General features: G+C 74.8%; 1 protein-coding gene across 1 annotated transcript; it reads left to right on the top strand.

Annotated features, from left to right (window-relative positions):
- The first annotated feature begins 3,870 nt into the window (after positions 1-3,870).
- KCNT1 (potassium sodium-activated channel subfamily T member 1) lies at positions 3,871-22,556 on the top strand. Its single transcript, XM_037492279.1, has 31 exons — positions 3,871-4,024; positions 6,285-6,327; positions 8,117-8,196; positions 8,408-8,507; positions 8,799-8,855; positions 9,327-9,375; positions 9,472-9,531; positions 9,662-9,736; positions 9,799-9,882; positions 10,271-10,365; positions 10,707-10,887; positions 11,156-11,320; positions 11,426-11,562; positions 12,137-12,200; positions 12,316-12,428; positions 12,640-12,765; positions 13,281-13,430; positions 13,622-13,851; positions 13,921-14,155; positions 14,569-14,674; positions 15,054-15,226; positions 15,613-15,684; positions 15,766-15,900; positions 15,982-16,093; positions 17,033-17,134; positions 17,269-17,352; positions 17,886-18,014; positions 18,755-19,070; positions 20,259-20,321; positions 22,262-22,346; positions 22,439-22,556. The coding sequence occupies exons 1-31, from the start codon at positions 3,871-3,873 to the stop codon at positions 22,554-22,556; spliced, it is 3,693 nt and encodes a 1,230-aa protein (XP_037348176.1).
- Positions 22,557-22,858: the final 302 nt, after the last annotated feature.

Raw genomic sequence — 22,858 nt, forward strand, 5'->3', positions numbered from 1 at the left:
AGGTCACCGCTGTCCTGGGCCAGTGGGGCAGAGTTGGCCGGTGCCCCCGGGCCCCTCCCTGGCCCGGCCCAGGCCAGAGCTGCCCCCGCCCCCCGCCCCCCGCCCCCTGCCCCCGGGCCCAGGCTGTCCCACCCTCGCGCACAGATGCGTCCTCGCTCTGTCCTCACCAGGGCTGGGGCTGGCGTGGGGACAGAGGAGGGAGGACGTGCCCCCTGCCTGTGCCCTCTGCCGCCCCCTCCCAGGCTCCCCTGGCCGCCCCGCGGGTCAGGCTTGGTCCACAGAGGCCCTGCGGCCGGCGGGTGCTCCTGGCTCGGACCCCTGAGGGCCTTGGCCGGGGGTGGGCCTGGCAATGGGTGGAGACGGGTCCTCAAGATCCCAGCCGCGCACTGAGCGGCGTCCGCCCCAGGGGAGGGCCACCTGGGACGAGACCGGCCCTCCTTTGCAGGTAGGGTCTGTGGTGGAGGGTCTCGGGGGAGATGACCCCAGGTGAGGGCTCCCTCCAAGAGGGCCATGTGGGACGTGCAGAGACCAGGGCGAGAGGCCACGAGCGAGGGACACCCGGGCCGGGGCCAGGGGAGGCTGGACCCCCCGCCCGGGGAGCGCAGCCAGAGCCGGAGTGGGGGCGCCTGTAGTCTTAAAGCCCCGGCTTGTGGCACTTTGCTCGGGCAACCCAGGACCCCGACCCCAGTGAGGTGCGAGTGTGGTTTGGGGGAGGCCCCAGTAGTCTAGGGGTGCGGAATCCAGTGGCTGCCCCTTCTCTGGTCACGAGGAATGTGCAGTCGGAAGCAGCCTGGCCCGGGGGGCAGCCGTGGCCAGGAGGCCGAGGTTCCCAGGGTCAGCATGGCCGTGCCGGGCCCCGCTGAGCTGCTTTCCAGGGTGGGTCCCTAAGTGGCTGAAAATACTCGGAAATGCCGGAAAAGAGGCGCCTCCCTCCCGGCCTTGGGAGCCTGAGCTGGCCCCCCCCAGCGGGTGCAGGACCCTGGCCAGCGGCCAGACAAGGAACATAGCCCCGGCGGTCATGGCACATGGACCCCCAAGGGCAGCAAGGGGGGTGCAGGCGGGAGGAGGGGCGTGGGAAGGGGTCTGCAGGTGCAGAGGTGCAGGGGCCGTCAGGAGGTCCCTTCTTATAGCTAGACCGGCTGTGCCTGGCCCCCAGGCCCCCTCCAATGCCCCCAGCCCCTGCCCACAGCAGGTGCCACTCAGGGGCATGGAGAGGGCAAAGTGAGGTCACCCCAGGAGCGGCCTCCTGCTCGCCTGCCCCAGACCCCACGCTGCAGGGTGCCCCGCCCTGCCCAGCTGCCGCTCTCGCCTAGGCCTGGCTCCGCCCTCTGTCTGTCTGTCTGTCTGGCCCACTGCTCTAGGCCCCCTCCAGGGTGACCTCCTAGGGCCCGTGACAGCTCAGTCGTTCCCCTGGCCGTGGCACTGGTGCGGGGGGCGTCCGCGGCCCCGGCCTTGGTGCCGGCCCGCAGCAGACCCCGTGCGCAGGCCGCCCGCGGGGCCGGGCCTCTCCTCCTCCTGGCCGCTGGGCGCCGGCGCCGCGGGCCAGGAAAAGCCTTGGCCTCGCGGCTGGGCGCGGCGCTCCCGGCTTTCCAGGTCTATGACGGTGCGGCCCGGCCCCGCTGCGGCTGCCTCGGAGAACTCGTTGTTTTTTTTTTAAATTTTTATTTTTATGTAGAAGAGCCGGGGTGCAGGCCAGAGTTGGGGGGCGTGGTGGTGAGAGGACTCCCCAGAGTCCCAGACTCCCCAGAGGCTGAGCGGGGAGCAGAACAGGCGGCCCCACCGAGACACACTGCTGAGGGGCAGCGGGGACACGGGAGGGTCTGCCGCGCCCTGTGGGTCACTCCCTGGCCGGGGTCGAGCTCAGGCGGAGACTAAGCCCTGTGCCTCCAGGGAGGCCCCCGGTGAGCTCTTTATCGTGAAAAATTCTTGTGGAACTTCTCATACCTTCTCCGCCCTAAAGGCTCTCGGCCCCAGGGGCGCGTCCTGGGGAATGACCTGGGCTCCGCCGAGAGGCAGAGCATCTTCATCCGGGGTCATGACACCCCACTGTGAATGGGGCAGCACCTGCTTCTGCCCCTTCCTCACCTGCAGGTCTCCATCACGCTCACACCTTGCTCCGGCGACGTTCGCTCCGGGTCTGTCGTGCGACCAGGTCACGCATCGCCACCGGGCCCCCCGGGCCCCGGCCCAGCCCGCCGCCTCGCCCACCCTCACGCCCGTGTCCCACGTCCCGCGTGGCGGCTGCCCTGGCTCGGGGCCCTGGCCGGTCTCTGCATCTCTGGGCCGATGCCCCTCACCGGCCCGGCGTCCGGCGTCCTGGGGCGGATGTCCTCTCCCACGCAGGAGTCGCTGCCGAAAACGGCCCCCGCCGCCCCGCCGCCCCGAGCGTCCTGTCTGTCCCTGCAGGCCCCGCTGTGTAAGCAGAGGCCGCCCGGCAGTGAGGCCCGCCCCCCGCTCCCCTGGCGCCCGGAGCGGGCATTCTCGGCGGCTCCGGGCGCCCCGAACACGCGTGAGTGCCTGGGGCTCTGGTGCTCTGCGTCCTCCCCCGCACATGGCGGCCCCGTGCTCGCGGCCCTCTCCCCCACGGCTGGGGGCCTGGGTCGGCCAGCAGCCTCCTGGTGCAGCCGGGCCCCCGCTGACCAGGGCGGGCCTGCCCTCTCTGCCGCCCGCTGTGAGACACCGACTGACCGACCTCCCCGCCCCCTGCGTCTACGCGAAGCTCTCGAGGGTTCTTCTGCTCGAGGGGCCGGCACCTGCCCGCCCTCCTCTCAGCACCTGCCCGCTCTCCTACGGGCACCTGCCCGCTCTCCTACGGGCACCTGCCCGCCCCTCCTCCCCTCCTCCCAGCACCTGCCCGCCCCCCGCCCCGTCTTCCTCCGTCCCGAAGCCCTCGCCTGTGCGGGCCGTGGTGAGGTGCTCGCCACCCCGCCCCACGCCGCCCAACTGCTTTCTGGCGTGGCTGCCCCCCAGGGCCCCTCCTGCCCCAGACGCCTCCCCCAGACATGCAGCCCCCCCACCCTGGTCCCCAGGGCAGGCCCTGCAGGGGTGTCCTGCCCCCCCACTGCCGTCCACGCGCAGCCGGAGCCGGCGGCCATGAGTCCACCCTTGGGTGCACGGAACCGCGGGCTCCCGGGACCTGGGGCCTGAAGCCCCCCGGGGCAGGTGGGGTGTCTGGGGCCTCTGATGCAGACCCTCCTTTGTCCCCGGCAGGGCGCAGGTGTAGGTGCACACGGGGCTCCCCTGACTCAGTGCCGCGGGGGCCGGGTGCACCGAGGCGCCTTCCTGCACAGCCTGGGGCGATGCCAGCCCCGAGGCTCACCCACCGGGTCGCGTGGGGGAGCAGGCGGGGGAGGGGGGTGCAGTCGGGCACCAGGCGGGGACCCCGCTCCCAGAGCAGCTGCAGGTGCGGAACCGCGTGGACCCCGCCTTGCGCCCGGCGCCCCCCCCCCCCCCCCCCCCGCCCACGCCTGCTGGTGGCCACCCGCCGTCACCTGGGCAACCCTTCCAGGGCCGGGGCCTGGTGGGCGCAGGGGGAGGAGCGGGTCGGCGGCGGGGCTCCAGGCAGACCCAGGCAGGAGTCGCGGGGCCCTGCGCCTCGGCGGGAAGCCCCCGGCCCGCAGCCCGCCCTCCTCCAGCAGACAGACCCCGCCTGCCCGCGACGCTCCTCCGGGTCTCAGGCTCCCGCTCGCGCGCGGGCCCAGGGGCCAGCGGGGGGCGCCTGCAGGGCCCGCGGAGGCTCCCGCGCGGCTCTGTGTCCCCCGCCCTCGGCCGTTCCACTGCGGCGGCGCGGGGAGCGGAGCGGGAGCCGGGGCGGGCGAGATGGTAGGGCCCGGCCTCCCCGCGCCCGCGCGCCGCGAGCGCTCCCGCAGGATGGCGCGGGCCAAGCTGCAGCGCTCGCCCTCTGAGGGCAAGGCGGGCCCTGGGGGCGCCCTGGCAGGAGGCTCGGCCCCCGAGGAGCCGCACGGGCTCAGCCCGCTGCTGCCGGCCCGCGGCGGGGGCTCCATGGGCAGCGACGTGGGCCAGAGGTAGGGCCGGGAGGGGCTTGCATCCCGCTGCACCTGCCGCCCGCCGGCAGCCCTGGGAGGAGGGGGGCCGGGCCCGCCCCCAGAACCCCCACCCGAGCACCCGCCCCCGCCGGCTCCAACCAGCCTGGGGAGCCTGTGGGGCCCGCGGCATCCCGCCCCGAGGCTGAGCCCAGCGGGCGGCGTGGGACTGGAGGGAGAGGGAAGCCCCGTCCCGAGCGGGCTCTGTCCCGCTCCGCGGGGCGGCGGGCGGCGTGTCCCGGCCAGAGGGCAGCAGCGGGGCCGGGGTCGGGGGTCGTGGGCCGGCCGGGCGGGCACAGAGGCGGGAGCACAGCAGAGTGGGGGCACAGGCCCCAGCCATGGCAGCCGGGGTCCGGCTCCCTAGGGAGGGAGCCCCAGGGAGGGCCACAGTGCACCCCCCTCCAGCCCCCGGAGCCAAGCACCCCACCTCCTGGATGAGCACGTTGAGTCTCGGCCTGTGGCGCTCGCCCGCGGGCACCTGCCCCACGGAGCCCTTAGGTGCTGCGGGGACAGATGAGTCAGCCCGCGAGTGGGCACATGTGGGCGGGAAGCTGCGCAGGAGGCGCAGGTGGGGAGGGCCCGGCGCGAGGGGGTGCCTGGGGCACTGGCCCTTCAGGGAGGGGCCAGGACGTGAGCAGGGCCCCCCCAGCAGCATGGTCGGGGGGCAGAGCCTCGGAGGGGGTGCCGCGCTAGGGTTGGGACTGGTTGGCAGAGATGCAGCCTGGCAGATGGCAGGACCTCGGAACCTGGGGTGCCCTCCTGCCCCCCTCCCCCCCACATTTCCTGCTCCTCCAAACCCCTGGGAGTGCTGCCCAGGGCGATGCCCACTTGCCAGAGGGGATAGTTAAGGCTGGAGATAAGTGCCACTAACAGGCCTTCTTAGTCCTCGAACAGCTAATGGACTGTCCACGGGCAGGAGGGAGGCGAGAGCTGGCCAAGGACCAGGGGCCCCATTCCTGACACTCCAGCCTCTTCCTGGATGCTGCGGGGGCAGCGACCCAGACACTGCTGACAGCCAGCCCGGCCCCGCCCGGCCCCATGGGCGCGGGCACGGTGGGTCCTGCTCCAGCTGCCCCCAGCTCTCGTGCCGCCCGGGAGCCGCAGCTGCTTCCCCCAGGAGGTCCCCCCGCCACGCCTGCGCTGGGCCCTGCAGCCCCCACCGAGCAAGGGCTCTAAGGCTGCCCGCAGCCTCAGCTCGGAGCCCCGCGCCCTGGCACCGGCCCCCCACCTCAGGCACAGGAGCAGCAGGCCCGCGGAGGCTGCCAGCCGAGGACTCCCGGGCCTGCTCTCCAGGAACCCGGCCCGGCAGGGCCCAGCACCACCTGAGTGGGACGCGGTGCCCTCCGCCAGAGCGCCGGCCAGTGCCCACCACACCGAGCCAGCCAGGGCCGCTCCCTGGGCTGGGCCGTGCCCCCCAGCTCTGGGCCTCCCGGAGGCCCGGCCACTGCTGGGCAGAGGGGCCGCATCACGGACGCACCTGCTCCCAGCCATGCAGGGCGCCCTGCTGGCGGGGTCGTGGGCCAGCATGAAGCCCTCCCCACCCTCCGGTGCCCATCGAGGGGTCCGGCGAAGCCCTCCCAGGCTGGTGGGGTGGCGGGCAGGGGCGCCCAGATGTGGCTCGGGCCCAGCCAGGTGCGCTGGCCCGGCAGGTGGCAGGAGAGGCGGGCCCGGCCGCTGCTCGGGGTTCTGCCTCACGGTGCCCGAGGGGGCGCTGCTGAGGGGGCTGGGAGGAGGGGTGGCAGGCGGGGCGCAGGCAGCTCTGTGAGCTGCTGAATCTGGGTATGGGGCACCCTCCACAGCATTCCGGGGTGCCCGTGACCTTGGCTGGGGAGGAGGAGCTCACCCAGAGTGGGTTTGGGGAGAAGGGGGAACCCAGCTGGTGGGCCTGGTGGGGAGGATGGGGAGAGGCCGGTGGGAGGGGACCAGGCACCCCAGGCTCTAACTCAGGGCCTGGCTCCGCCCGCATCTGTCCGTGAGGGTGGGGGCGGGGCGGACGCCGCTGTGGGGGAGGCTCCCGGGAGTGCCTGTGGACTGGGGGGGGCTGTGAAGGGCAGTGAGGCCCCCCTGGTGCCTGCCCCCCTGCCAGCTCTGCCAGCGAGCTTGTCCGCCCTGCACCGCGCCGGGGGGCCCCCACCCCGCCTGCCCCTAGCCCCGGCCCTCCCTGGGTCCAAACTGCCCCCGCCCGCGGGCCTCCTGCCGCCTGTCCGCGGCTGCCCGCCACCCGCCCGCTCCCTGGCCCCGGGCTCCGCGTCGGGGATTTCAGCCTCGACGCCTCCCCGTCCCAGTGAGTGCCGCGGGGCTGCCTGGAGCCGCAAGGGCAGCTGCCCCGGACTCGGCGGCCGGGGCGGGCAGCAGGGCCCAGCACGCGTCACGTGCGAGTGACCGACGCGGCGGCCGGCGCTCCTGCCCGCGCCTCGGCGGAGGTGGCTGGGCGCTCAGCCTGGCCCTTGGGACGCCCCGGGGGGCACCTCTGTGCGGCCCTGGCGGTGTCTGCGCGCTGGACGGCAGTGGCCAGAGGGCGGGCAGGCCCGGCTGCGGCCGCCTGAGAGCTTGCGCCCGCCTTATGGTACGGGGCAGGGGGCGGGGGAGGCCCACACCCTTGCCAGGCACCTGCCACCCAGTGTCGCGGTGCGGGAGGAGGCCGCCCTGGGCGCCGCCAGCCCTCCCGTGCCTGTGGGCAGGGACACAGGCCAGGGACCACTTCTGTGGCCGCAGGAGGGAGCGGCCGCCAAGCCCGCGGGGCAGGAGGGCGGGGCTGGGAGCGGGGCTGCTGCGGTCAGCGCCTCGCCAGGCTGATGCTGTGGTTGAGGCCGGGGGGCCGGCTGGCCACTCACTGCCGGGGTCTCGGGCTCCACGTGGGGAGGCTGGGGCGGGGGGGTGAGGTCTGGGAGGAAGCGGCTGGCAAGGCCCTAGCCCTGGGGCAGCGGGTCCCACCCCCTGGGGTGCTGAGCAGAGGGGAGACCCTCCTTTGGGGCTTTGTGGGAAGGAGCAGGAGGAGGCGTTTCCAAGCAGGTGCCTCGGGAACACTGGGGTCTCTCCAGGACACCCAGCTTCTGCAGGAGCCGAGGCTCTCGAGGGGCATCTGCCTGCCCCGCCAGCCCCGGCCAGGCTTGACCCCCTGTCCGAGCGCCCCTCCCCCCAGACCCGCCCCAGGCGGAACCCACAGAGCAGGGTGGGGCTCGGGCTCAACCTGAACTGGGAGGGCAGGGGGGCGAGGAAAGGAGCCTTGCTGGGGTGGGGTAGGGTGCTCTGGGACCGTGAGGTATGCTGGGGTGCAAGGGGGTGTGCTTGGGTTTAGTGGGGTATGCTGAGGTGTTGGGTGCAGTGGGGTGTGCTGAGTACTATGGGGTGCATTGGATACAGTGGGATGTGCTGAGATGCTGGGTGCAGTAGGTATACTGGGGTGCAGTGGAGTGTATTGGGGTACAGTGCTGTATGCTGGGGTGCAGTGGGGTGTGCTGAGATGCTGGGGTGCAGTAATTGTGTGTTGGGGTGCACTGACCATGACCGAGGCTCGGCCCCGGTCTGGCCACCCCCGGTCTCTGCCCCCGGCCTGGGGGAGGCCCATCCTGCCGCCAATCCCAGGAGCCCGCCGTGTGGCCAGAGCCCCCCAGCAGGAGCTGGGCGGTCAGGGCCCCTCCTGAGCTGTGGGGGGGCCTGGTGGGGGTGGCAGAGGGCTGTGTCCAGGCCCCTCCGCGAGGAGCAGGCCCAGGAACGGTGCCTCGCAGACTTGGGGTGGGGCGACCCCGGCCGCAGTGCGCTGACTTCAAGGCCCAGACGCCCACCCCTCCCCCCCGCCTGCAGGGTGATGACGGGGTGGGGGGCGCGGGGGGACTGGGAGACTGGGCTGGGCAAGCGCCCCTGCCTGCCCCTGGCTGTGGGCGGCTGCCCTGGGTCCGTCCGCACCACCCCCTCCTCCAGGCAGCCCCCCAGATCCCCGCCAGCACGACGGTGCCTTCGGGTGCTCCGAGGCCGTTGCCTCCTGTCCCAGGACCGCCGCGGCATGGACCGCGGGTGCCAGCCCGCCTCACCTGGGCCTCCTGTCACGCCCCCGTGCCCCTCTCGGCCCGCAGGGTCCAGGTGGAGTTCTACGTCAACGAGAACACCTTCAAGGAGCGGCTCAAGCTGTTCTTCATCAAAAACCAAAGATCCAGTGAGTGTGGCCGGCGGGGGGCTGGCGGGGGCGAAGGGTCCAGCAGCACCTGGGGAGGCCCAGCTCTCGTGCCTTCCCCGGGCAGCGAGACCTGGGCCTTGGGGCCCCGCCCCAACCAGCCAGCGCCCCCCTCCACCCCCCGCGGGTCTGCCGGGTCGGCTGAGCGTCCGAGTCCAGCGGCGCTGCGGAGCCTGACGCCAGCCGCCCGCAGGCCTGAGGATCCGGCTGTTCAACTTCTCGCTGAAGCTGCTCAGCTGCCTGCTGTACATCGTCCGCGTCCTGCTGGACGACCCCACCCAGGGCATCGGCTGGTGCGTGGCCTGTGGGCAGCCGCCCCGCCCTGGCTCTGACCTCGGGAGCCCTCCCTGCCCTGACGAGGCCCGTCCCCCGTCTGTCCCCTGCAGGCGGGGCCCGGCCTCAGGCCTTGGCGCGCGGAGGCCCCTGGGGGTTGGCGGGGCCTGCCGCCTGGTCCCCGGTGTCCCCGGTGTCAGCGCCGCCTGGTCCAGATGCCTTGGGAGGGGGAGGGGCACCCCGCCGCCCGGAGCCACAGCACCGGGGCGGGTCCGGGGCGGGCACCGTGGGCCAGCTGTGTGTCTCCGCAGCTGGGGCTGCCCGAAGCAGAACTACACCTTCAACGAGTCGTCGTCGGAAATCAGCTGGTGAGCCGTGGGCTGGGCGGGCGGGCGGGGGGCGCTCAGCCCGGCCCCTCGGGACCACGCCCAGGCCAGCCCGCGAGCCCCCGGTGCTCGAGGAGGCCGGCTGCGCCCGCCGTCACCAGCCGCCGCAGGGACAGCCGCGGGGCCGCCCTGCCGTGGGGCGGGTCACCCCCTCCCCTTCGCCCCCTCCCATGGCCCCCCGCCATCGCGCTGCACGCAGGGAGGGCGGGCGGGCAGGGCCGGGGCTGCGGCCTATGCCCCGCCGCCCGGTCAGTTAGGGCGCATCCCGGGTCTCGGCGCATGTCCGGGGCGGCAAAGCTCCCCGCAGCCTCGCGGGCTCCCCAGTGCCCAGAGCCCGAGTTCATCAGATGAGGGCTGGTCCCCTCTTTCCTGGGGGACCTCCCCGTCCTGTGCTTTGGCCCCTCTGGGGGCGCCGGGGGGCCCACCATGGCTGAGGCTCAGCGCTCTCTCCAGGGCCCCCATCTTGTGGGTGGAGAGGAAGATGGCCCTTTGGGCCATTCAGGTGAGTGGGGGCTCCGGCTCGGGGGGGGGCTCGGGGGGGACGGTGAGGCCAGACTCCGCCGCTGCCCCCAGCCCTGCTCAGAGGCTCCTCCCCCAGGTCATCGTGGCCATCATCAGCTTCCTGGAGACCATGCTCCTCATCTACCTCAGCTACAAGGCCAGTCCCCCCCGGGGAACCCCCCCGGACCCCCGGCCTCCCCACCCTCCCGGACCCCCACCCCTCCTGCCCTCTGCCCCCGGGGACTCCGCCCCGCCCGGCCCGCTCTGAAGGCTCGCTCGGCCCCCAGGGCAACATCTGGGAGCAGATCTTCCGCGTGTCCTTCGTGCTGGAGATGACCACCACGCTGCCCTTCATCCTCACGGTGGGTGAGCCGCCTGCGGGGGGCGCCCCGAGCCCGCAGCCCCTGACCGGACTCCTCCACAGATATTCTGGGCGCCGCTCCGGAACCTCTTCATCCCGGTGTTCCTGAACTGCTGGCTGGCCAAGCACGCGCTGGAGAACATGATCGTGAGCTGGCCCTGCGCCCCGGCCCGCCCCGGCCCCCGCCCCGGGCCCCACCGCGCAGCCCGGCGGGCAGGATGGCCCCGCGTCTCCAGACCGGGGAAGGGGCTTTCCAGGCCAGGTGGCCTCGAGGCAGCCTGGTCCCGTGGTGGTGGGGGGGCCGGGGGGGGCCAGGGGCCCGGCCGCACACACAGGCCTGTGTCTCAGAGAGGGCAGCTCCTGCGGTGAGTGGACCTGGGGCAGCCGCCAGCCCCTCCCCAGCTGTGCGGCAGGGCCACGCCGTGGCCCCTGGCTCTGGCTTCGTCCTGGCCTGGCCCCACCCGTGGGTGGGTGTCCCGGGCGGGCGGTGGGCGGCCTGGGCCCTCGGGGCCGGGCTGACGCTCACGCTCCGCAGAACGACTTCCACCGCGCCATCCTGCGCACGCAGTCGGCCATGTTCAACCAGGTGCTGCTGCTCTTCTGCACGCTGCTGTGCCTGGTCTTCACGGGGTGAGCCCGCGGCGGGCGCTGCTGCGGGGCGGGGGCGCGGGAGGCGGTCCGGGCCTCCCCAGGACCCGGCGGGGCTGGCACCCGACCCTTAGTGGCCGCGCTGGACACGCAGGAGCCGGCGCCTCTCAGCTGAGGTGCCCCCACCTCTCGCCGCCCGCTCCCTGGCCACCCCCACGCCCCCGCCTCAGAGCCGCCCCCGGGGCCCTGTCAGAGGCCCAGACCGGCCGTGGAGGCCCCCCCGACCCCTCGGGGTGCCTGGCTGGCCCTTGGGTGCCGAGGCCCCCCGGGCAGGCGGGCTCCGCCCAGGGCAGCCCTGCCCAGCCTGCGCCCCCGGCCCGCAGGACCTGCGGCGTGCAGCACCTGGAGCGCGCGGGCGAGAACCTGTCCCTCCTGACGTCCTTCTACTTCTGCATCGTCACCTTCTCCACCGTGGGCTACGGCGACGTGACGCCCAAGATCTGGCCGTCGCAGCTGCTGGTGGTCGTCATGATCTGCGTGGCCCTCGTGGTGCTGCCCCTGCAGGTGGGCGGCGGGGCTCGGGGGACGCCAGGACCGGGGAGGCCTGGGAGGCTCCTTCGGGAGGAGGCGGGGCCTGGAGGGGCCTGTGGCAGGGCCCTGAGACGGGCGGGCCCAGGAGCCGGTGGGCAGAGGGCGGGGGCGCCAAGGGGACCTCACAGCGGGGGAGGCGCCCGACCGGCTCCCGCTGCCCCCGGCGGGCCGGGCCCTGCCCCGGCACACGGTCCTGCCGCGGCCCCACCGGGGAAGGGCCCCGACGGTCGCCGTCCCGCAGTTTGAGGAGCTCGTCTACCTGTGGATGGAGCGGCAGAAGTCGGGGGGCAACTACAGCCGCCACCGCGCGCAGACGGAGAAGCACGTGGTCCTGTGCGTCAGCTCCCTCAAGATCGACCTGCTCATGGACTTCCTCAACGAGTTCTACGCCCACCCCCGGCTGCAGGTGCCCGCCCGCCGCTGCCCGCGCCCTGGCCCCCCGCCGCCCGCCCTGGCCCCCGCCCTGGCCCCCGCCCGCCCTGGCCCGGCGTGCTGACCGGCCCCTCCGCAGGACTACTACGTGGTCATCCTGTGCCCCACCGAGATGGACGTCCAGGTCCGCAGGGTCCTGCAGATCCCCCTGTGGTCCCAGCGGGTCATCTACCTCCAGGGCTCCGCCCTCAAGGACCAGGACCTCATGCGGGCCAAGTGAGCGCCCCTGCGAGCCGCCGGGCGCGGGCGGGCCCGGGCAGCGGTGGGGGCGGCGGGTTTCTCTTCCAGACAGGCGGGTGCGGCGCCTGGAGGTGCCGAGACTGTTGTTGGTGGAACTTTCCAGAATGTGGGGGGCACGTTCTCACTGCAGGGGCGTTGACTCCCCTTCTCGCTGAGACCTAGGGGCGTGGCGCTGGGGGGGCAGAGGCTGGGCGCCGGGTCCCCACCTCCCGGCCCAGGGCCTCACGGCCTCACCCCAGTTGGGGAAGGAATCAAGCCCCGCCCTGAGGCAGGGGTGACCGGCACGAAGCTGCTCGTGCTCCTGTCATCCAGGTCCACTGGCGGCTGGGCAGCCCTGCCTGGGAGGGGGCAGGACAGCAGGGGTGTCCGGCATGTCCGCCACCAAGAATGGCCCTCCTGCCCACACGGCCGCCCTCCATGGGGCACCGGGGTGGAAGGTGCCCCGAGAGGGGGTCTCCGCACGGCCCGTCCTCCATCCTCTGCAGTGGGCCCCAGACAACGGGTGGGGAGCGTGGACATGCGGTCGCCCTGGCTGGTGTCCCCTCTGCAGGATGGACAACGGGGAGGCCTGCTTTATCCTCAGCAGCCGCAACGAGGTGGACCGCACGGCGGCGGTGAGTGTGCCCCGCCCCGGCAGAGCCCGCCGCGGCCGCTGCCCGCTCACCCGGGCCCCGGGCAGGGCCCCCCGCCGGCCGGCCGGTGCCCACTGACCGCCCTCCCCCCCCCCAGGACCACCAGACCATTCTGCGGGCCTGGGCCGTGAAGGACTTTGCCCCCAACTGCCCGCTGTACGTGCAGATCCTCAAGCCGGAGAACAAGTTTCACGTCAAGTTTGCGGGTGCGCCTTGGGGCACGCGCGGGCACTTGGAGCGCTGGGCGCGGCCGGGGGCAGCCTCGGCCCCGGGCCGGCGGGGGCATGGGCGGCTGGAGCCCCTCCGCTAGGCCCGTGGACGTCCCTGGGCCCCGGGGGGCGGGTGGGGGCGCGGGCGCCGGCGGGGCTGGGGGGCGCGGGCGCGGGCGCAGCCTGGGGGGGCGCGGGCGCGCGCGCGGCAGCCTCCCTCCCACGTCCCTCCCGCCGTGGTGCGAGGAGGAGTGCAAGTTCGCCATGCTGGCCCTCAACTGCATCTGCCCCGCCACGTCCACGCTCGTCACGCTGCTGGTGCACACGTCCCGCGGCCAGTGAGTGCGGTGGGCGCCGGGTGGGCGCTGGGGGGGGCCCGGGAAACCCGACGGGGAGAGGACGGTGGGGGGGCGGGGACCGCACCCAGGGGCCGGCGGGCCGGGCGCGGGGCTCCCGGAGAGCGGGGGGTGGGGCGGGGCCGGAGCCCCCGGCTGAGGCCAGCACGGGGACGGGCGCCCGACGGTTGGGGGGGCGCGTTTGTCGCCCGGCGTGTGGGCCCGGCCCGAGGCAGGGGGTGCTGGCACGGGAAGGGCCGCTGTCCTCTCGCCCGGAGACCCGGACGTGGGTCCTCGCTCCTGCGGGGCCGGGGGCGCCTGGGGCAGCACGAGGCCGGGGAGGGGTCCGCCCGGCCCCAGCGGCGGCCAAGGCCAGTGTGGCCCCGGGGAGCTCAGACAGCCGTGCTCGCGGCCTCTGGGAACCCAGAGCTGCGCCGCGGCGCGCCCAAGTCTCGGCCGGAGGCGGGGGTCGGGCCGGGCGGCGCGGCATGGCGGCTGGCAGGGCCCCCCGCCCGCAGGGAGGGCCAGGAGTCGCCGGAGCAGTGGCAGCGCATGTACGGGCGCTGCTCGGGGAACGAGGTGTACCACGTGCGCATGGGCGACAGCAAGTTCTTCCGCGAGTACCAGGGCAAGAGCTTCACCTACGCCGCCTTCCACGCGCACAAGAAGTACGCGGCTGCGGGGGGGCGGGCCGGGCCCAGGCTGCCCCCCCACCGGCCCCCCTTTAGAGGCTCGGGTGACGCTGACCTCCGGGCTGGGGGGGGGCGGGCCGGGCCCAGAGCCTGACCGCAGGCGGGGTGTCCCGGGCGCCAGCCGCGAGGCCGCGGGGCGGCTTGGGGCAGACGGGCCGCCCCCCCAGGTACGGCGTGTGCCTCATCGGGCTGAAGCGGGAGGAGAACAAGAGCATCCTGCTCAACCCCGGGCCGCGGCACACGCTGGGCGCCTCGGACACCTGCTTCTACATCAACATCACCAAGGAGGAGAACTCGGCCTTCATCTTCAAGCAGGAGGAGCAGCAGCAGCAGAAGGGCCGCCAGCGGCGCCAGGGCTCGGCGCGCCTGCCGGTGCACAGCGCCATCGCCTCCGTGGGTGAGTCCCGGGACGCCCGGCCCCTCTGCGCGCGGGGAGGGCCGCCGGCCAAGCCCGCCTCTGCCGCAGGGACGGTGGCCATGGACCTGCAGAACGCCGAGTGCCGGCCGGCCCCGGGCGGCGGGGACGGCCCGGGCGGCAAGCTGGCGCTGCCCACGGAGAACGGCTCGGGCAGCCGGCGGCCCAGCATCGCGCCCGTCCTGGAGCTGGCCGACAGCTCGGCCCTGCTGCCCTGCGACCTGCTGAGCGACCCCTCCGAGGACGAGATGACGGCCTCGGAGGACGAGGGGCTGTCGGCGGTGGAGTGAGTGGGCGGCGCACGGCTCCCGGGAGGGACGGGCCTGGCCCCCGCCCCCGCGCCTCTCAGCGCTGCCCCCGCGGCTCCCAGGCTGTCTGCACCGGGGGCCCTGTGGGTGGGCGGGCACGTGTGGGTGTGCAGCGGGCAGGCGCCACGGCTGCGTCCCCTGCTCCAGGTTTGTGTGTGTCCACGCGTGTCCCGGTGCTGGGTTTTGCGTTGCGGGCGATCCCCCCGGGCCCCCGGGGAATGTCCTCCCGGCCCCACCCGGCACGGCCAGGGGAGGAGCTGACCGCAGGGGTCGGAGGCCTTCCTGGGCCGGGGGCGGGGCTGCCGCGGGGACCCTGGGCAGGCGCAAGTGCCTAGGGGCCACCCAAGACCAGGCCAAGCAGGCTGGCGGCTGAGGGCCCGTCTCCACCCAGGTACGTGAAGGGCTACCCCCCCAACTCGCCGTACATCGGCAGCTCCCCCACCCTGTGCCACCTGCTGCCCGTGAAAGCCCCGTTCTGCTGCCTGCGGCTGGACAAGGTAGGCGCCGCCCTCTCGCCCCACCCCCACCTCCGCGTCTCCGCCTGGCTGTGACCTCGCGGGGCAGCCCTGGCCTGGCCGGCCTCACCCGGCCTCACCCGGCCTCACCCGGCGCTCCAGCGGTCCTTCCTCCCGGGACACCAGGGCGTTTAGAAACCCAGGCCCCGGCCTCCAGCGCGCTGGCCGCCACGGTCAGCCCGCACTTGCCAGGACCCGGCTCCGTGCTCCCCCTGGAGCCCGGGCGCCCCCCTCGCCCCTCCGCTGGTGCCCGCCGGGCCATGGCGGGGCGGCCGGGCGCGGGCGGCGGTGAGAGGATGGGGCCGTGGGACTGGCCGGCGGGTGTTCCCGGGAGACCCCTGCCCTCGACCGGCACCCCCAGGGCTGCAAGCACAACAGCTATGAGGACGCCAAGGCCTACGGCTTCAAGAACAAGCTGATCATCGTGTCGGCCGAGACGGCGGGCAACGGGCTGTACAACTTCATCGTGCCGCTGCGCGCCTACTACCGCCCGCGCAGGGAGCTCAACCCCATCGTGCTGCTGCTGGACAACAAGTGAGGCCCAGGGCCGGGACCCCGCCCCACCCCCGGCCCAGCGTCCCTCTTCTGCAAGCGAGGGCCTGGGGGGCGGGGGCGGACGTTGCCGGACCCCAGCTGTCCGCCTGCAGCTCCGGCCTCGGGCCTCACCTCCGCTTCCCGCACCCTCTTGTCCCTGATGGGGCCCATCTGCCCCCCTCGTGGTTCTCTCGACCCTAGGACCCCCGGGTGTGAGCCCGGGCCCGGGGCCCCTGGCTGGCCACCTCGGCAGGGCGCACCCCGGGCTCGGTTTCCCCTTGGGTAAGATAGAGGCCCGTAAAGGCCCCTGGTGGATGTGCCGGGGCAGGGTCGCCCCCCCAGGGCCAGGCAGGCGGCAGCCCCCCCAGGCCCCGCTGTGCCCGCAGGCCCGACCACCACTTCCTGGAGGCCATCTGCTGCTTCCCCATGGTGTACTACATGGAGGGCTCTGTGGACAAGTGAGCGCCGGCCTCCGCGGGGGGCGGGGGGCAGGGGGCGCCCGCGTGCCCGCAGGGGCCCAGGACCGCGCGTCTCCCCAGCCTGGACAGCCTGCTGCAGTGCGGCATCATCTACGCCGACAACCTGGTGGTGGTGGACAAGGAGAGCACCATGAGCGCCGAGGAAGACTACATGGCGGACGCCAAGACCATCGTCAACGTGCAGACCATGTTCCGGTGAGCCGGCGCCCCCGCGGCCCGCCCGCCCCCGCGCCGCCGCCCCGGCCCGGCCCGCGCCCACCGGAGCCCCTCCCCCAGGCTCTTCCCCAGCCTCAGCATCACCACGGAGCTCACCCACCCGTCCAACATGCGCTTCATGCAGTTCCGGGCCAAGGACAGCTACTCGCTCGCCCTCTCCAAACTGGAAAAGGTGAGCGGCCCCAACCCCCTCTGACCTTCCCCCTCGGGCTCCCCAATTTGCTGAGCTGGGGGGCTTCAGAGACCTGCGGCCACTCCCCGAGCCTGGAGGAGCGGGTGGGGGGTCACGGGTTGCCAGCCCCCTGAGCTCTGCAGGGAGCGCCTGTGAGAGGCTCCTGTGCAGCCCCGAGCTTTGGGGGCCTGTCTGGGGTGGGGCTGTGTGTGGTGCGCAGCGCGCCCCCAGGCCCTGTGCAGGGCAGGGGGGACAGCCCCCGCCGGCGAGTAGTCAGGCGACAGCAGCCGAGGCGGGGAGAGGGCGCAGAGCTGGCCTGGGCACTGGAGGGCGGGGGCAGAGCTGCGTCAGGGTCCAGTCTCTGCTGCTCGGGGCTGGGGAAGGGCCCGGGAGCCTCAGGCAGGGGTGGCCCGGCTGAGGGGGTGTCCCCTGCGTGCTTGCTGACCTTCCCAGGGCCCCAAGAGCCCAGAGAGGGCGGGTGCATGTCGGGGGCGCAGACTGTCCCCTGGCTGGGCGGGACAGGGAGCCCACATGAGGCCGCACCGCCCGGGCGGGAGCTGGGGCTGAAGCCCAGTGCTGGCCCTCAGGGTCCCGGCTGCCCAGACCTGTGCTCAGGACCTGTCCGGCCGCTTCCTGCTGAGGGGGAAGGGAGCGGCTTCCCTTGGGGGTGTCCGGCCCTGGACGCAGATGCGGGCACCCTGGGTGCAGCCAGCCCCACGGGTGTCCAGGTGTCCTGGCCGCACAGGCGGGGGGTGTGCGGGGGGCTGCAGCCGTGGCCCGTGGGTCCCACTGACCCCGCCGCGGCAGGGCGGGACCGTGCAGGGGCCGAGGAGGTGCCCGCCGGGCGGCAGGCGTCTGCGGGTCTCCGTGGGCCCGTCTCGGGCGGCGGCCCAGGCCGGCCGGGCTCCGCAGGGCGCCGGCTCACCCCCTTTCCCGCAGCGGGAGCGGGAGAACGGCTCCAACCTGGCCTTCATGTTCCGCCTGCCCTTCGCCGCCGGCCGCGTCTTCAGCATCAGCATGCTGGACACGCTGCTCTACCAGGTGGGGGGCCCGGCGGCCGGCGCGTCCCCACCTGTCCCCACGGGCCTGCGGGCGGGCTGCGTGGGCCGGAAGGGCGGGGTGACGCGCGCCTGGCTGGGGGGCAAAGGCAGACTCCCTGCGCCCCTCCCGGCCAGTCCTTCGTGAAGGACTACATGATCTCCATCACGCGGCTGCTGCTGGGCCTGGACACCACCCCGGGCTCGGGATACCTCTGCGCGGTAAGCGGCGTGGGCGGGGCGGGGCGGGAGCAGGGCGGGCCTGGGGGCGGGGCCGGGCCAGGAGGGGCGGGCCAGGAGGCGGGGTCAGGGGCGGACCGGAAGGCGGGGCTAGGGGCGGTGTGGGGCGGGCCAGGAGGCGGGGTCAGGGGCGGGCCAGGAGGTGGGCGGGGGCGGGGCGGAGTGGGGCGGGGCGGGCCAGGAGGCGGGGTCAGCGCGTGCTGGGGCGGGGTCTGGCCAGGAGGCGGGACCGGGGCGGGGCAGGCCAGGAGGCGGGGCTGGGGGCGGTGGGGGGCGGCGTGGGGTGGGCCAGGAGGTGGGGCGGGCGGGGCAGGAGGCGGGGCGGGGCGGCGTGGGGCGGGGCGGGGGCGCGGCGGGGCGGGGCCAGCACGGGCCGGGGGCGGGCCGGCGTGGGGCGGGGCGGGGGCGCGGCGGGGCGGGGCCGGGCACGGGCCGGGGGCGGGGCCAGCACGGGCCGGGGCGGGGTCAGCGCGGGGCGGGGCCGCGGCTCAGGCCCCGCCCCCCCGCCCGCGCAGATGAAGGTCACCGAGGCCGACCTGTGGATCCGCACCTACGGCCGCCTGTTCCAGAAGCTCTGCTCCTCCAGCGCCGAGATCCCCATCGGCATCTACCGGACCGAGAGCCACGTCTTCTCCGGCGCGGAGGTTCGCGGGCGCCGCCGTGGGGGTGGGGCTCCGAGCCGCCCGTCTGTGTCCGCGGTGCCCCGGCGGGAGGCCGGCGTCGGGCGCGGCGGGGGCGCGCAGCGACCGGCCGTGTCTCCCGCAGGCCCCGGAGCTCAGAGTCCCGGTGAGTCCCTCCAGCCCGCCGGCTCCGCCGCCGCGCACGTGCCCGGGCGCCGGGCCGGCCGGCCCGGGACTCGGGGTGCTGCGGGGCCCGGCAGGAGCGAGACCCGCAGAGCCGGCCGGGGGAGCCCCACCGGGCCCTCCCGCGCAGAGGGGACACCGAGGCCCTGGGAGGGAAGCCCCGGCCCCCCGCGTCCCGCCGCGCCCCTCCCGGGGGCCGCCTCCGCGCCGGCCGCGCCGCCCCCCAACCTCTTGGGTGCGCCCGCAGCGCGTGCACGCACCCGAGGCCCGGCTCCCGCAGCCGCCGCCGCCCTCTCCCTGCCCGCGCCGGGGCACCCGGGGGGCGCTGTCCTGTGCGGCCGGACGCGCCGGGGCCGGGACAGGACCGCGGAGAAGCCACCCAGAGGAGGACGCCGCTGTGGGGGCGCCCCAGCCCCTCCGCCCCCCCCGCCCCGCCCGGGCCCCGCCCCGCCCGGGCCCCGCCCTCCCCGGGCCCCGCCCCCCCGCACGCTACGCCCCGGGCCCCGCCCCGCCCCTCCAGGCCACGCCCACCGGCCACGCCCTCGCCAGCCCCGCCCCGCCCTCACGGCTCCCGCCCGCAGCCGCAGGTCGCGGTGCGCGTGGAGGACGGCGAGGACGCGCAGGAAGCCAAGGGCCCCTGGGGCGCGCGGGCGGGGGCCGGCGGCGGCGCCCAGGGACGCCAGGCGGCCGGCGACCCGGCCGAGCACCCGCTGCTGCGGCGCAAGAGCCTGCAGTGGGCGCGGCGGCTGAGCCGCAAGGGCCCCAAGCCCGCGGGCCGCGCGGCCGCCGAGTGGAGCCAGCAGCGGCTCAGCCTGTGCCGGCGCTCGGAGCGGCAGGAGCTGTCCGAGCTGGTCAAGAACCGCATGAAGCACCTGGGGCTGCCCACCACGGGCTACGGTAAGGCCCGCGGGCCCTCGGGCGCCCCCGCCGGCGGCCGCCCCCCCCCCCGCCCCAGGCGCGCCCCCGAGCCCGGGGGGCCGCGCGCCCAGAGCTGCGCTGAGCCCCGCGACGAGGCGCCGCGGCTCCCGGCGCGGGTCGGGAGCCATCCGAGCCCAGCAGGCCAGAGGTGGCGGCTGTGGGGCCCAGGGGGCCCCAGCGGGCTCCCCAAAAGCCCAGGGCTGGCTGGCCACCTCGGCTGCCCGCACGGAAACAGGCTGTGCTCGTGGGGTTCCGGGGCGGGGCGAGCCCCAGGCCACCCCTGCCCGCCCATCAGCACAATGTGGAGAGCATGTGGGGTCCCCTGGGTGGACGGCCAGGTGCCAGGACCACCCCGTTCTCTGGTGGGGCCCCCTGTAGTCCCTGCGGGGGGACCACCCCATATCGCTGCGGCTTCACGGTGACTCGGTGGTGTTCACCTGCGGAGTCCCATGGCCCTCTTTTCTCTGTGGCTTGTTCTGGGGAGAAGTTTGTGACCTTGACCGAGAATAGGATTGGGGTGCTCTGGCTGGCTGAGAGAGAAGCTCATCCCCTCTCTTGCTCTAGACGTGCTGCCTCTGTTGATGGGACCCAACCTCCCTAATGCCGCTCTGCACACCAGCACCTGGCCGTGTCCACACTCTGCTGGGTCCATCTCGGGGACTCTGCCCGTGCAGCAGGCTCCCGCCTCCCCACCCTGCTTCCGCCGCCTGTCACCTGGGTCACTGGCCCTTGAGCCCCTCCAAGTGGGATCAGGCAGCGGAGGGCTCCCTGGGAGCAGCCCCAGGCTCAGCTGGGCCAAATACCCCCCGCCATGCACTCCTGGGCCTGAGGGAGACCCAGAGGCCAGCATCTGTGGGACAGGCGACCCCCAAGGGCCACACCTGCCCGTGCCTGCCACGCCCGAGGTGTCCCTCACTGTCCCTCCCTGGCAGGTGCTCGCCCCTCGGGGCCTCGTGCCGCTGAGGCTGGCAGGTTAAGGGCAAATTGCCGCCCCGGCCCTGCGCCCGCCCACTCAGCGGGCCCACCTTGTCGGGGCCGCGCGCTCCGGGGGGCCGCGGCGCGGACGCCTCTGCATGCGCTGGCCACTGTGCGCCCCGCTCGCTGCCCGGCCTGCTTCTGACCTCTCTCTCTCTGTCTCTGTCTGTCCCTCTCCTGCGTGCTCCGTAGAGGATGTAGCAAATTTAACAGCCAGTGATGTCATGAATCGGGTAAACCTGGGATATTTGCAAGGTAATTCTGCCCCGGCAGGCTGGCCGCTGCCTCGGGGCAGGCCAGCTCTCTGCCCGTGGGCGCCAGGTGCCTGCACCGGCGGGGTGGTGGACCCCACAGGAAGGGCCGCGCATGCCCCCGGGATGCCCAGCTCAGGACTCGGACGCCCCCAGGTCTGTGCCGAGGGCTGACTCCTCAGCCCTTGCTGAAGGCCTGCCGTCTGGTGGGCTGACCGACAGGCCAGGGCCCCGGCCCCGCCAAGCGTTCAGATGGGTGTCCCGGGTCTGGCGCCCACTCTGCTCCCAGCAGGCGAGCTCTCGGCCGCCAGAGCCCCGGCCGTGGTGGCCACCACCGGCCCAGTAGGGCCCTCAAGGGTGCACTCCCTCCTCCCTGGGGCGAAGCCTCACATGTACCCCATTTCTCATCTGGGGACTCAGGTGCTTCCTAGCTACCTGAAGAAGTCACCCCATGGCCTCCAGAGCTCCCCAAGATGCTGACAGAGGCCAGAGCAGAGTCTGGCCCCCTCCTTCCCTGGGGCCCGCCCTCCACGCAGGGTGACCCTGGAGGTGACGGGCCTCCTGCCCAGGCAGGCCAGAGCGCAGGCGGGCTCGAGTGTGGTGGCTGCGGCCCCGCAGCGCCGTGCGCCCCCGCACACCTGGCCCATGGCGCCCACGCGGGCGGAGCCCTGTTTTCTGTTCTTGTGCGTTTCCTAACCCTCCGCCACGGCAGCGTCTGTGCGGACCCGGCCTCGGCGCCCTGCGCGGGCCCTGGCGTGTCCAAGAATGAAGCTGCGTCGCCTGCCCTCTGCCCCAGGCGGAGCCCCCAAGACCCTCTGGGGGGGTTTTCACCGAGCTCCCCTCTGTGGCCGGATGTAAAACCCAGGGAGGGTGTGATCTTGGGGGGAGGTAACCCCTTCCTGGGGAGGCCCGAGGCTTCACCCCTTCTCAAGGCGGACGCTGGAGGAGCCACGGCTGGGGAGGGAGTGTGGACCCAGTGCCGTGGGCCTGGGGTCGGGCGAGCGGGGAGGAGACCCTGGCTGCGGTGGGGTGCAGGATGGGGCGGAGGGGAGACGGTGCCTCCCTCAGTCATGTGCCGCGAGGGCCCTCACCGGCCCCGCCCACTGGGGGACACAGGGGCGCCCCTTGGCCGACCCAACCCAGCTCTGACACTGGAGCCCGGCCCCCCCACCTCAGCCCAGCGCCCCAGCAGTACAAAGCAGGCCTCGCTGGGCCAGGGCGCCTGCGGTGTGGGAGCAGCGGGACCCGGTCCCACTGCGCTCAGGGCGGCCCACGCGGGTGGGAAGTGCCCTGGCAGTCTGCCTAACGGCCACCCCGTCGTCAAGGGCCGGCTGGGTGCTGTGGTGAGGGCACGGGGTCCCCCCACAGCAGGACCCCTGGCACCTGCTTCTCCACATGCCCCTCCCCGTGCGGGAGCGCGTGCTGGGCACCCAGGGCTTCCCCCGAAGGGCTGGGCCACTCCCGCCAGGAGGAGCAAACAGTCGTGGGCTTTGGCGGACTGTGGAGGGGCAGGTGGCCTGGCAAGGACACACGGCGGCCTCCGGGGGGTCTGTCCATGTCCCGTGGCCCCCAGGCCGCAGCCTGCGCCCGGCCTGCAGGGGCCGGGTCTTCCCGGGCCCCCCTGGGCTCCACGGGAGGGGCAGAGGGAAGGAAATGGAGCAGGTGGCGGAGACCCCTGCCCCGGTCGGCAGTTGCCTGGAGACCTCAGGTGGGCAGGCCGAGGCTGCGAGCCAGCTGTGTCCCTGCCTGCTGCGGCCTCAGGCCAGTGGCCACCCGGGCCCGTGCCGGCCTGGTGACCCGTGAGAGGACTTGTCCAGACCCCGGCGTCAGCGTGCGGGCCGGGCCCACCCCGGAGCGGGCCACGGGGGGCTTCCTGGGGCGGCGCGGGGCGGGCGCGGCGGGGGCAGTGTGGGGGCCGGCGCCGACTGCCCGCCTGTCCCGCAGACGAGATGAACGACCACCAGAACACGCTGTCCTACGTGCTCATCAACCCCCCGCCCGACACGCGGCTGGAGCCCAACGACATCGTGTAAGCGCGGCGGGCGCGGCGGGGGCGGGGGCGGGGGGCGGGGGGGGGCGCGGGGGGGGCCCGCGCAGGGACCCACGGCCCGTGCCCCGCAGGTACCTCATCCGCTCGGACCCCCTGGCCCACGTGGCCAGCAGCTCGCAGAGCCGGAGGAGCAGCTGCGGCCCCGCGCTGGGCTGCGCCCCCCAGACGCGCGACGAGACGCAGCTCTGAGCCCGGCGGGCCGGGAGGCGCCCGCAGCCACACGCCGCCTCCGGACGCCCCGGGCTCGCGCCGCGCGGGGCCGGCACTGCCCCCCCGCCTCCCCCCGCCTCGGGCCCGGCCGGCCGTGGGGCCCGGACCGCCGGAGCGCGGGGAGCCCCTCCGAGGGAGCAGCAAGGGCGGGTCCCGCCGGGCGTCGGGCGGGCGGGGAGGCGGCCCCGGCCCGCGCCCAGGAAAGGGACGATGCGCCCGCGCTGCTCCCGCGCTGCTGCGGCGGGGCCGGGGCCTGGGCGGCGCCTGGCGCAGCGGGGCCG

This window comes from Talpa occidentalis, unplaced genomic scaffold (assembly GCF_014898055.3).
Source record: "Talpa occidentalis isolate TD23 unplaced genomic scaffold, MPIMG_talOcc4v2.1 talOcc4.7, whole genome shotgun sequence".
NCBI classification, from domain to species: Eukaryota; Metazoa; Chordata; class Mammalia; order Eulipotyphla; family Talpidae; genus Talpa; species Talpa occidentalis.